The 14736-nt window shown below is 37.4% G+C and overlaps 1 protein-coding gene across 2 annotated transcripts in view; it reads left to right on the plus strand.

Moving 5' to 3' along the window:
- Positions 1-14736, plus strand: part of TMTC2 (transmembrane O-mannosyltransferase targeting cadherins 2) — a 420955-nt gene that overhangs the window by 301516 nt on the left and 104703 nt on the right. For both annotated transcript variants that reach the window (XM_089652355.1, XM_089652348.1), the window contains exon 7: positions 3183-3261. In XM_089652355.1, the coding sequence (XP_089508481.1) occupies positions 3183-3261 (79 nt within the window). The remainder of the gene's footprint in view (positions 1-3182; positions 3262-14736) is intronic.

The following is a 14736-nucleotide window of genomic DNA, read 5'->3' on the forward strand; positions in this document are numbered from 1 at the left end:
TCCATTATTATCTAGCACCCATGGTTGTCTTACACCTTCTATAAAGTATAACAGAAGGCAAAACTTAGTTTAATTTTAGATAGAGTGGAGAGGGATTAGAACACCTGTCAGGTTTTTATTTTTGTCTGTGCCCTTGATAAGGAGATTCACCCTCTCGACTTGTCCTGTTTACTGTTATCATTGGAATTGAAAGTAAAGGAAAATGCCAGATTTCCTCATAAAAGTAATAGAGGGGAAACCTTCCATGATGACTGGGGTTCCTAAGGAATTCCTTTAATTTGTAGGGATTTCCTCTCACTACCTGTTTGGCTATGGGACAGGAAATAAAGGAAAATCTCCACAATGGGACAGATGATGAAAAAAAATACTTACAGGGGTTATAACCCTCAGTCTATCCAATAGGAAAAATAATGTGCCTATAGTTCTACTTTAAGTGCATGTTTATACCTTTGAAAAAGGAACGCTCTTACATAAGCACTGGTTTTACTGTTTCCAGGGGTTAAAGCTTTATAGGGCTAAACCCAGAAATAGTCCTCAGTAGTTTTATGTCGCTCCACAAGGGACATCAGCACTTCTACACTCCTGGTGTGTATATGTCTAATGCTCAACCCTGCTTGCCCATGCCTCATAATATGTATATACGGTATATTTAAAAACAAAGTGTATCTGGCAAATTATTTGCAAGTTTAAATATAAAAAATGTATTCTAGTAGCAAAGAGAAAGTACAGTAATACTTTTTTGAGTCCTATCATGTCATTGTAAATATGAAGTAACCCATTGTAAAGACCTTATAAGATTGCTAGAATTGTTTGACTATAATGCATTCGCACATTCAAAATAATTATAACCCCAACCCCCCCACCCCCCCGAACATTCCCACTTTAGATATTTAAAATCAAATGACATTTGTACTTTGAACCCTTTTGGTTACTTGAGCACGCGCACACACTCACTCACTCATCACTCACTATATCCACCATTTTTGCATGGCTTTAGTAGAGAGAAGTGCATTTAGTTTTAAAATCATAGTAATTGTAGTAATGATCCTAAGAATGTCCTGGTCTTCAACAATGTAAACCAACCAAAAGTAAGATAGCCAGCCATCTGTATGTCACCTATATTTTTGCTTACATTAAAAATGATATTCTGCTTAGTTATTTGCATAGAATGTGGTGCCTTATAATTCAGCATGGCATAACTTAGTGTTATTAAACACACAACAGTAAAATCAGTCTGAATATGCAGTAAAGCATGCTTGTTACACTCACTGTGGAACCTAAAAGGTTAATCCTCTGCATTGTGTAAAAAGGCCATTTGAGCCTTTCTTCTCTGCCCCTCTGCTTGTTCAAAAGTTCACGTCTTATCTCCTGATAAGACAGACTGAACCCATAACCACATGCACATGCTCAATTTAATGTGTATTGCTGGAAAGGTTTTTTTTTTATTGGGAGAGTGCATGTGATCAGCACAGGGCCAATCATCACTGTCCAGACAAAGGTCAGGGGTCCTGCATCTTCCTAGAGCAGAAAGAAAACTCCTAGTAGAAGCTTTTAACCAGTACTCAGATGAAATCATAAGACTGCTTTAACAGCTGATGAGAAAAGGTATTTAGCAGTTTATATTTACTAAAATAACTGCATTTTCATGTTCTGTGTACTGTGGGATATCAGATATAGTGAATGCAGGGTCCTGGGTTTAGTAACACTTTAACTCTGCTTTAGAAGCTGTGACATTTGTAGTTCCCTTGACAACAATGTACAAAGACCACATTTGCTGGACTTTTTTTTGGTATTGAAGCCTAAGTTATTGCTAGCCTTTGACATTGCTTTTGAATTGGATTGGGTAGTGTAATTGCCACAAATTTCAACAGTTTACCCAAAAAATATAATTTTTTTCTCACCTCTGTAGGTTGGAATGGAACCCACCATAAGAAATTTAACTACATTACTAAAGAATATGAAGATGGTGCATGCATTGTTGTGCCTGTTTAGTACCCAGTTTTTGGCAACAATTTTTAGTTATATTTAGTTTCTTTTTACGTTGCATCTCAGTGCTGCTGATCTCTTACAACTTCCTTGCAGCTACTTCCAACATGCTCTCCAGTGATGGCTGCATGCCATTTTACTTTTATTAGGGTTGGCTGATGGTGACAACAGTGTACCATGTCTTTGTAAGTGTGTTGAAATGGGCATTTTTAATCTCTCATATAAACCTGTGTGATAAAGTGACACCCAAGGAGCCCAATTGGAAGAGAGGGCATTGAGACCACACAAAAGCACCAAGAACCTTCATGGCAGAATCATCCAGTATTAGTTTACAGAAAGCTGCAGATTTAAAATATTGAAAAATTACTTTTTAAAAATTACATTACTGTTTTAAAGTTATAAAGAAATCGTCTTGATTAAAATTTAATATACTTTTCAGCTAATACAAATAAGTAGACAGTAAATATGGTGCAAATATAGTGAGTGAATCATTTTAAAGTTAAATGTGGAATCTTTGAGACTGGCATAAAAAAGGAGCTTGACTGTATTCTATGCCCATTTATTGGATTAAAATGATGTAACCTATTCCCATGAAAAACTGACTGATAAAATGTTTTATAATCACATTTTTTTAATATTTGAAGTTTAAATGCAGCTGTACCCCATTTGTACTAAAAACATAATTTCTTTATTCTAAGAAATAAGCCCACCACCAGACTTATTGAATTATGCTTTTGTGAATTAAATGCATTGAGGTGACATTAAATACAATTGTGGATATATTTTCGTCATGTGTAATGAGAAAAATCACAAATAGAAAAATTTATAATTTTAATGACTGTTATTTTAAAAGCTAAAGGAAGCAATTAGCAAAAATAAATATATTAAGCCATTACATGCACACAAGCCAAATGTATTATTTTATTAGTTATACAGCAAATAAAGGTAAAATATGTAATTTCATAAGACTTTTGGTAACTGATGGTTTCATTTTTAAATTGAAAGGTGTGCATAGGTTAACCGTAGAATCCACACATTGTGTCTTAAACACAAAGACTGGAGTTTAGAATGTGAATTGCTAAAAGTGAATTTAATTTATTTTGTTCAATTTATCTAGATTTTACTACTTTTTTAGCTATCAGTATTTGGTGTTGTTTTCACTGCAACATTTTTATTTGTTTGGTTTTATTTTCTAGGATGCCCTCTTAGTCTATCAAGAAGCAATACAGAAAATGCCAAGGCAGTTTGCACCACAGAGCTTGTATAACATGATGGGTAAGAATGATACTACAACCAAACAGCTTTCTGTGCAAAAGTTCAAATATTACGCTTATACATAATCATATCTATTGGGGTGTAAATAATTTGCAGATTGCATAGAATGGGGGCAGACAACACTATTTTAGTACTTTACTTTTGAACTGGCCCCATACTGTGAAATTTCAAGGAGAACATCAGTTGAAACAAAAATATAAATCACTTGCAGAATGTCAGGTTATGTCCTCTTGGTATTTCTTTGAATAAATATGAAATGCAGAATTCACTGGACTGAGAATTAGATTTTTATTATACAAGATTTATATAGCGCCAACAGTTTACGCAGTGCTTTATCTCTAGCTTTTTCATTTTCCAGCTGCTATTCTGACCACCATTATTGAATCTGGATGTATCTAGGTGTGGTTTGGAATACCCAGTTAGCTAGTGGCCTGTTTTGTCCTATACATAAATCCTCATATCTCATGCAGGATTTAGGGTCTTATTAGGTTGAAATCTGATGTGGATTATTAGCTTTCCTGTCAAACCGTGCATCCAAAAATATTAATCAGTAAGACAAAGAAAGGTGAGCAGTTATTTTATTTATATATATATATATATATATTGTGACGGAAGCGTAGGCGGGACAGAACACACAAAGAAGATGGTAAACACACAAAGCTTTATTGAACTATGGAAGGCACTTAATCAAGGTAGGAAGGTAGCGTCTGGGTACCTAAAAAAGGGGGGAAGAGGGGGAAGGAGTCCCGGCAGGTATAATCTGGCCCACGCTAGGGCGATTCGGGTAGCGATGGCCAGAGCACTCGGGGAAGTCCAGGTAGCTACGATACAGGGACACAGCGATCAGCAGACAGGGACCCTCACGGTGCTCACCCTTCTAGGGACACAGTGGTCAGCAGGCAGGGGCCGCTCCCCAGGGACACAGCGATCAGCGGACACTCAGCGGAGTCTGGGCTGTGGGGGTCTGGCCTCAGCTCAGACCCCACACAGCCATTCTCTTCTCGAGCAGGGGACCACAGGCTTGCAGAGACTCGGCAGGATCTTGGCTGTGCGGTCTGGCCTCAACTCAGACCTCGCACAGCACCCTGTCCAGAGTGGGGGCCGAACGCCCAGGCTGGGTCCCGCTCCGGCCTTCTTAAGGCCTGAGCAGGACGCTTCCTGGTTGCCCTGGCAACTTCCGGCCCAGCGCCACATTGCTGGGGCAATAAGGCACGCCCCCTGACTCGGGCCGCGCTCTCGAGAGCGCGGCCTTTGTCTCCAGCGGGCGCAGAGGGCAAGAAGTCTGTGCCAGAGGTCTCCTGGCGGGGGGGTCGCAACTGTCCAGCGACATTGCCGGGAGAGGTGTGACCCGCACCACAGGGGCCGATTCCTCCCATCCTGCACAGCCTTTGAAGTAGGTGGTGATAGGATGTGAGGAATCTGCAAGGGAGGAGGGAGGGGTGAAGGGACAAGCAGAGGGACAGCAGGCACGGGGGGTGGGGGTGCACTGTGACACATAAATAAATATATATATATATATATATATATATTTATAACTGTAGTACACTTGGGTTGCTCTGTAAATTTGATTTGCTTTATGTAAAAAGTGATTCTGACAAAAAAAATCTAGCTAATATTTATCTGTAGATATATCTATAGCAGAGGCTGCATCATTTTTTAAGATCATTTTTGCTTTCTGTGTCATCAAAGTGTAGCACACTGAATGTGTTAATCCATCGCAACCTTTCTTACAAAATGCATTTTCTAGATTTCCTAAATGTTATGATTTTATTGGCAAGCGCATTTATTCACTTGCTTTTAATCCTGACATCTGTGCCATGGTGCTCCAGGAACGTTTTTATAATTTGTCAGATTTCTTTTGCCATTTAAAGATCAAACTACAGTGGTGGATGCACCTGTGGTAATCTGTGGTTCTTTTTTTATGTATTTTTAAAATCAAACAGTCTCTTTCTACATGTTCTGCCTCCTATGTAGCCAATGCAGTGGAAGAAGTTTCATGAAAGTCAGTTTTTTTTATAGCCAGTTGATGGAAGGATGAAAAGTTCTTTCAAATGAAACGTGACTTTGATGTGTCTTTTATCACAGTCATCTTCACATAGGTAAGGCAGTCCTGTTCTTGGAGCAGGTTAGTAGTGATGACTGTCATTCTTGCGGGATAAAGTTCCACCTTTTACTCTATTGGTCGGAGCAGGACTTATGCCTATACAAGAAAAAGCTTAATTTGCCTAATAAATCCTGCCCTGCAGGTCTCCAAAATCCTGCTTTAAAGTAACCTTTCATAAGAAAGACATGGAGGTTCCCATTTTTATGATTCTGCAAATGCTGGCTTGTTGGCTTTATTCTTAACCTCTAGATCAACTGGAACACACAAGCAAATAAAGATGTCCGACTTACAGATATGCACAGCTGTTCTAGGGCAATGACTGCAAGCTCATTAAATCTTGATGGCCAGTGTTTTAACTATCTTCAGAAGGAGATTAGTCAAGCAGCCCTCATATGGCTCTTAGGAAAGGTTGCTTTTAGAGCTCAACAGGACTTAGAATTCTGTCATTTAGAAGGTAGTCCTAATCATTGTTTGGTTGTCTTTTAATGTCTGTGTCCAATTCCCTTTTCTTTTCCATCTTGGCATTCATAGCGATTGACAAAAATTTAATTTCACACTAATTTTACAACTTCTGATGTTTAACACCTCCTGTCCAACCAATAGCAGATTGATGGCTGGGCAGGACACTCCTTGTTGTGATTGGGTGTCATATGAAGTCCTGTCAAAACGAGCCACTCACGCGGCCATGGGGGCTGTGCAGCGGCGCGATCTGTCACCGGCTATGTCCTGTGATGACATCACTATACCGCCCGTTGCCAGTGTCATGTGACCAATCACAGCAGATCACATGTCAATTGTATACAATGGGTGGCTTCCTGTCATGCTATCCTTTGTATACAATTATGTTGTTAGCTGTGACTGGTCAAAGCAGTCACATGATACAGACAGGGCCAATCACAGCCCATCTGTATCATGGGATGAGCTTTGCCCAATCACAGCTAATCACAACAAAAGACTGAATGAATCAGTTTAATTCAGTAACAATGATTGCAAATATTAATGAAATACATTGGTATTAGCAATCATAATGTGTTACAAAAAAGAAAAAAAATCCTGATCACTTTTCCAGAGTAGTTCAATGTTACTATGGTAGCATTGTATTGCTTTGGTCACAGTGTGCTAAAAAAAAGAAATCGTAAAAAAAGTAATAGAAACATTTTGAAAAAAAAAGTTAAATTATTATTATTTTAATTTTTTTTACAGACTGTCACCAGCCAGTGTCTCTGATCACCACCACACCAGTTATATAATAATGCTGTACTGGACTGGTGACAATATGTAAAAATAAAAAAACAAAATTGTGATTTCTTTTTTTTAATTTCTACATTTTCCTAAAAATTGTGACCAAAAATTACAACCTCCAAAAAACTCACCGTGCCTCTTACTAAATACCTTGAACTGTCTATTTTCCAAAAATGGGTGATTTTGGGGGTATTTGTACTATCCTGGTGTTTTCGGGCCTCAAGAGATCAGATGGGCCGTCAGTACATCAGAATTGATCAATTGTCAGATATACATAACTTGGTTTGTGGACTCTATTACCTACAATATACAGTAATCTGGGGTATTTTCAACAAATAAATGTAGCAGAATACATTCTGACCTAAATTTATGAAGAACTGTTTTTTATTTGCAACATTTTATAACAGAAACAAAGAAAAATGCAGGTTTTTTTTCAAAAGTTTCAGGTGTTTTTTGGTTTATTTATAAAAAAAAAAACAAACTCAGTGGTGATTAAATACCACCAAAAGAAAGCTCTATTTGTGTGAAAAAAAAATGATAAAAATGTGATATGGGTACAGAGTTGCATGACCGCGCAATTGTCATTCAAAGTGCGTCAGCGCTTAAAGCTGAATTTGGCCTGGACATGAAGGGGGTAAAAGTGTCCAGTATTGAATGCTATAATGTAGTAAATTACATGGAAGTGCCTTTCTATATGAAGGTTCTTGTTCATTGTTAATATTGTCATACACACAGTATAACATTGGGGTTGATTTATTAAAGGCAAATAGGCTGTAAATTTTCAAGGAAATGTACATGTTTCAGAAGAATTTTCCCTTAGCTTATTGAACATGGTGAAAATTCACTTTGCAAAGAACATCCAATCATGCACAAGATAAAAAAAAAAAACAACAACCATATTTTAGCTTGCATGTGGATGTTAGCAGAGCTTCACTGTATTCGCTAAGCTAACAGAAAATTCCCTTGCAAAGCAGAAATTTCCTTGTAATGTAAGTAGCCTTTTTGCCTTTAGCAAATTGACCCCACTGTGTAGCAGATTTTTTTTAACATATAATAAAATCATTTTTACATATATTTGTAAATGCATTCCAAAAATGTAGATTTGTATTTTTAAAGATGTACAGTATATTTGACATGTATGTTTAAAATTATTTTTCATATATTTTGTAATAAAAATGCATTTCAACAATATATATATGTATTGAAATATATTGAATATGGCCAAAATTGTAGCGTTTCAAACATATGGCAATATATTTGGGAAGAATATTTTTTAAATATATTTCAAATATATTTTTTTTCCATATGGGTTATTTTAGGTTGTTTTGATCTATTGCCTTTGTTTCCTGTTGTGTTTGTGTCAGGAAACATCAGTCCTGTTGTGGACTAATGTATATGAAAATACATTCCAATCAGTAGAAGAGTATTTACATAAACACCCCTAGATTTGAGTATTCTTGGACAAAAGAAGTCCTTCAGTCTATGATATGCATTTATTAGTAGAGTTGCAGTAAGTTTACAAATACCACAGAAACCAATGTTTTTAAAAGACAAAGCACAGTACAAGTATTGTGGATTACAGAAGATTTACAATAACACAGAAGTGATATTTACAAGACAACATTCAGTACACTTATTGAGTTTTTATACCTCTCAGTTTCCTGCATGGTCATAGTGATTGCTTTTGTGCCCCAGGAAAAAGAGAGATCACGGCTTGGTAACAATATATTATCCATCCTTTCCTTTCTCTTCCAGGGGTAATATAAAGCACACCAATTCATCACTACACTTAGCAGATGTACATGGGTGCACTGTCTGACTGCAGGATCTAAATAAGGTTGCTTTTCAGAACCCATGTGAGATGTGATAAGAAAACAAAACAATGGCAAGACCTTTGCAGTCCAAAGAGTCACAGTAACACAATTGGGAAGCTGGAAGTTTTATATTTGGAGAAACACAAATTGTTTAAACATATTCTCAATGGTTTAAACATATTTTCAGAATATCTAATGAACTTCTATTACTTGAGCAAAACTTTTATATGGTAACACTGTGCACAGGTCATAAAGTGCAATAGTTTATGACAAGCATAAAGGTATGTTTGATTGTTGATTTAGTTTCTAACAATCATCCAATGGTGTAACTACCAGAAGTACACAGAGAATGTTGTGGTACCTAGACCTCACAGCAGATATGGATACTGAGCTGCTACACAGCGGGGTTCATTTGCTAAAGGCAAATAGGCTACTTACATTACAAGGGAATTTTTGCTTTGCAAGGGAATTTTCTGTTAGCTTAGCGAACATAGTGAAGCACTGCTAATTTCCACGTGCAGGGGCGGACTGACCATTTGGGAACTCAGGCACTGCCTGGGGTCAGTAGGGGGCCCCATGAGATGACCCTGGTACCTTTCATAGGCTTTTTTGGGTGTGGTTTGAGTGTGGGAGAGGACACAGGGGCCCCATGATCCCCTATTGCCCGGGGGCCCCATGAGTTGTCAGTCCACCCCTGTCCACGTGCAAGCTAAAATACGGTTGTTGGTGGTTTTTTATCTTGTGCATGATTGGATGTTCTTTGCAAAGTGAATTTTCACCATGTTCAATAAGCTAAGGGACAATTCTGAAACGTGCACATTCCCTTGAAAATTTACAGCCTATTTGACTTTAGTAAATCAACACTAATGTTATACTGAGTGTATGACAATATCAACAATGAACAAGAACCTCCATATAGAAAGGTAGTTCTGTGTAATTTACTACATTATAGCATGCGTCATTTTTAATTAACATTATTAACCACTTCAATACTGGACTTTTTTGCCCCCTTCTTGTCCAGGACAAATTCAGCTTTAAGCGCTTGCACGCTTTGAATGACAATTGCATGGTCATGCAACATTGTACCCACAGGAAATTTTTATCATTTTTTGTACACAAATAGAGCTTTCCTTTAGTGGTATTTAATCACCACTGTTTTTTTTTTATTTTTTGCTAAATAAATTAAAAATGACCAAATATTTGGAACACACACACTTACACACACTTACACGCAATTCTTCATTTGTTATAACATTTTGAAAATAAATAATCGTTATTTATAAATTTAAGCAAAAATGAATACTGCTCTATTTCCTTGGTGAAAAAACCCATTAAGTGTATAGTATTTAGCCTGTAGGAAAGTGAAAGAGTCTACAAACAATGGTGTGTGTATATATAAATACCCTCCTCTGGATCAACTGTGGGTATAGGATTTCAACTTTTTTTTTTTTAATGGTTGAACTGGATGGACTTTTGTCTTTTTTTCAGCCAGACTAACTATGTAAGTATAAAAAAATAAATAAATAAATATATATATATATATATATATATATAAAAATCAATCAATCCTGATGTACTAATGGCCTGTCTCTTTTCTTGAGGCCCAAAAATGCCAGGACAGTACCCCCAAATTACCCCTTTTTGGAAAGTAGACAGTCCAAGGTATTTGTTAAGAGCCGTGGCAAGTTTTTTGAAGTTGTAATTTTTTTGTCACAATTTTCTGGAAAATCAAGAAATTAAAAAAAGTTTTTTCCTAATTTTTTAACATTTTTTAAAAAGACTATCACCAGTGTAGTACAGCAACTTCATATAACTGGTGTGGCAGTGATCAGGGACACTGGTGACAACATTTTTTTTATGATTTTACATACAGTGACCAGAGCAATACAGTGTTACTGTTACCCTCGGGAGATGTTCAAGTTTTTTTTGTTGATTGCTTATAAATGTGAATTTTACAGTTATAAGCAAACATTTTTTCAGAATGCAAACTATTAATTCAGTGTTTACTGAATTTCTGGCTGTGATTGGGCCTGTCTGTACCATGTGATCACTGTGACCAATCATAGAGCTCATCACATTAGTACACAAAGAAAGGCATGCATCAAAGCCTTTCATTGTGTGCAATTGTCATGTGATCTGTTGTGATTGGACACAGTGATCACATAGTACTGGCAGCAGGCTGGTACAGTGATCTGTTATCTGCTGTGTCTGATGGATCGCGAGGCGCCCCCCAGGGTAATAGGGCTTCTGCCTGGCATTTTGTAATACAATACGAGGGGGTTAATATTGTTTTCCATTTTTTTTACTCTTTTGCCCCATTTAGAAGGTTAGAAAAAGTATTTGCTACCTTGAAAGCTGTAATTTTTAATTGTGATTAAACATTGAATCACATTTTTTTTTCAACAGAAATATATTTTTTTAAAGAATGAAGAAACTTTGTGGGAAAAAATCCTATGGCCTTCACCCACTATGTAGGCTATATAAAAATTGCTATAGTATTTGGCAGCCCATCGATCATAAACAGATTTTCACAAAGCGGTTTAAATGAATTACAATAAGAAAACACAAAATAACCGACTACATAAGTCTACATCCTTTTTAAGTCCGTATGTATTAGATAAATTTTTGGCAGCAATTACAGCTTTAAGTCTGTGTAGGTAGATCTTGTATTTTTTCTTTCACATCTGGATACATTAAAAGAATTTAAAGAGTTTAGATAATTTTCTCAGAACGAATAGTATCAAAATGTGTTACTACATAGGATAATAATGTATTATATCACTTAAAGTCTTGCTAAACCCAGGACCCTGCTTTCACTATATCTGGTCTCCCACAGTACACAGAACATGGAAATTCAATTATTTTAGTAATTATAAACTGCTAAATACCTTTTCTCATCAGCAGTTAGAGCAGTCTTGTGACTTATATCAATGTTCAGCCGAGCACATGTTAAAGCTTGTAGGAGGAGTTTTCATTTTGCTCTACGAGGATACAGAACCCCTGACCTATGTCTGGACAGTGCTGATTGACCCTGCGCTGATCACATACACTTTCCCAAGGAAAAAAAAAAACTCTTCAAGCAATACACACCAAACTGCAGAGTGCATGTGCAGGGTGTCTCCACATGATATGTCTTATCAGGAGATAAGAGGGGAAGAAGGGGAGGATCAAAGAAGTCAAGATCAAAGAGTGTTTTTACACAATGCAGAGGATTAACCCCTTAGTTTCCATAGTGAGTATAACAAGCATGCTTTACTCATATAGAGACTAATTTCACTGTTGTGGGTTTAGTAACACTTCAATGGAAGTGATTAGACTGTATACATTTTTTCTATGTGGAAATATGTCTACCTCCTAGATCTAGTATGCTTTAGTCTTCAGACATTGACAGCATTTGATTTTGTTCTTTGAGGTAAATAACAATATAGTCTCTTTTTAAAATGGTAATAAACTCCAGCTCACGAATCATCTGCAACCAAAGGGTCACTAATTTATACCTTTTGAAACACATCTCACTCCAATTTATTCCCCTGCCATTTTCACTACTTTGTTTCCAGTGTATTTTATTTTCTATGTATCCCATCCGAATCTGGCACCATCTTAGCTCATGTCTGCCGCTTCCACCCCACAGCATGCTTTTGCCCTTTACTCTGTGTTTTTGCTGTCATCTTGTGCATGTGCAGTGGACCTACTCAGTTCATGGATGTTGCGCGCCAGTGTTACAGGCCCTGTGGCGTAGCAAGTCACATGGGGTGTATCAAGAAAATCTCAATGGGTCCGTAATCTCATGAGATTGCCTGCTGATGATGGCATGGCATGGCATGGCATCAGGGTGAATAGACTGATGGCACACAGATTATGCCATAAATGGGGGCCAAAATGCACATGCATCAGTGTCGTCATTGAAGTAAACATCGGGGGATTTCTTCTAAAGTTGGAACAATATGAAAGACACAAACATGTAAATTAATCCAGACTGCTTTACATGGGGAAAACTAGTGAATGAGCATTTACTACCACTTTAAATTTATATTTTGTAAATGGGGAGATAAATAGCTCTGCAGAAATATCCAATGCAAATAGTAAACTAAAAACTGGAAGGCAAAACCAAACCGAAAATAGGGACACCTTGACTCCAAAGTTATAATAGGTACAACAATGTATAAAGAGCTTCAGGTGTTCAACAAAATCCACAAAATAAGACAAATAACAAAACAAAAACTTGTACAGTGACGGAAATAAGTATTTGATCCCCTGCTGATTTTGAATAGTTGCCCCCTCACAAAGAAATGATCAGTCTAAAACTCAAATGGTAGGTGTATTGTAACACTGAGAGACAGAATAGCAACAAAAAATTCAAAAGAAATGCATGTCTAACAAATTCTGCACTGATTTGCATGTTCATGGGAGAAATAAGTATTTGATCCCATATCATCCAGCAGGATTTCTGGCTACCAGGTGTCTTTCTCAGGTGTGTTTCTCAACAAGCTGAGAAAATGCAGAGGAGGACTGGTTGAAACTATTGTGGTCAGATGAGACCAAAATCAAGCTCTTTGGCATCAACTCAACTTGCCATGTTTGGCGTGGGAGGAATGCTGCCTATGACCCCAAGAAAACCATCCCAACTGTCAAACATCATGGTGGTGAAAACATTTGCTTTGGGGTGTTTTTCTGCTAAGGGACAGGGCAATTTCACTGCATCAAAGGGACGATGGACAGAGCAATGTACCGTCAAATCTTGGGTGGGAACCTTCTTCCCTCAGCCAGGGCATTGAAAATGGGTCATGGATGGATGTTCCAGCATGACAATCACCCAAAACAGATGGCCAAGGCAGCAAAGGTGTGGCTCAAGAAGAAACACATTAAGGTCCTAGAGTGGCCTAGCCAGTCTCCAGAGCTTAATCTGATTGAAAATCTGTGGAGGGAGCTGGAAGTTGGAGTTGCCAAACGTCAGCCACCAAACCTTAATGACTTGGAGAGGATCTGCCAAGAGGAGTGGGCCAAAATCCCTCCTGAGATGTGTGCAAACCTGGTGGCCAACTACAGGAAACATCTGACCTCTGTGATTGCCAACAAGGATTTTGCCACCAAGTACTAAGTCATGTTTTGTGAAGGGGATCAAATACTTATTTCCCTCATGAACATGCAAATTAGTGCATCATTTGTTAGACATGCATTTCTTTAGAATTTTTTGTTGCTATTCTGTCTCTCAGTGTTACAATACACCTACCATTCGATTTTTAGACTGATCATTCCTTTGTGAGTGGGCAAACATTCAAAATCAGCAGGGGATCAAATACTTAATTCCTTCACTGTATGTGTATCAAAAATTACCTTATTTAGATGACTGCATACCAGAACCCTAACCCAGAAGTTACAATTTATTTAAATAAAGATTCTGTTTACCACTAGGGATTAGCTTAGGTGTGTTTGGCTCCGGGTCCAAGTCCTAGTAAGCTGTTGCTTGTACTGGGCAATCATAATCAGTCAAGGCATTCCCCATCTCAAAGCCACATGTAAACAAATGTGCAGCTGCAGAGTGTGGAATGCCTGGACTGCTTGTGATTGGTCCAGTACAGTAACAGCTTTCTGGTGGGATTGTTCAGGTGGGTTCTCACTATGACATGCAGGAATTATTGTCTATAGATGGAAAAGAAAAGTAACACCAAGCTCAGTGGGTCATCTGAATAAAGGCATTTTTGATACATGTATATGAGGTGTTGTTTTTTGTTTGCTGTATTATGTGGATTTTCTTGGATGCCTGAAGCTCTATATACTTTTGTACCTATCGCACATCTTTTGCCACTATGTCTGAAAGTAAAATCCAAGAGCAATTAGATCATCAGGCATAACTTTAGTAACATACATAGACAAAGGCAATAAAAAGGTATTTTATTGCTTAACCACTTGCCCTCCTGAGGATTTACCCCCCTTAATAACCAGGCCTCTTTTTGCTATTCGGCGCTGCACTAATTCAGCTGATAATTGCACAGTCATGCAATGCTGCACCCAAATTAAATTTACGTCCTTTTTTTCACACAAATAGAGCTTTCTTTCGGTGGTATTTGATCACCTGTTTGCTTTTTATTTTTCACGCTATAAACAAAAAGACCAAAAATTTTGAAGAAAAAGGATATTTTTTACTTTCAGCTATAAAAAATATATATTAAACTCAAAGTTAGTTATAAATTTAGGCCAAAATGTATTCTGCTACATGCTTTTGGTAAAAAAAAATCCCAATAAGTGTATATTGATTGCTTTGTGTGAAAGTTATAGTATCTACAAACTATGGTATAGATACTGCAATTTACGCCA

Source organism: Staurois parvus, unplaced genomic scaffold (genome assembly GCF_062004578.1).
Source record: "Staurois parvus isolate SC_StPar_1 unplaced genomic scaffold, SC_StPar_1.0 ptg000025l, whole genome shotgun sequence".
Classification (NCBI taxonomy): domain Eukaryota; kingdom Metazoa; phylum Chordata; class Amphibia; order Anura; family Ranidae; genus Staurois; species Staurois parvus.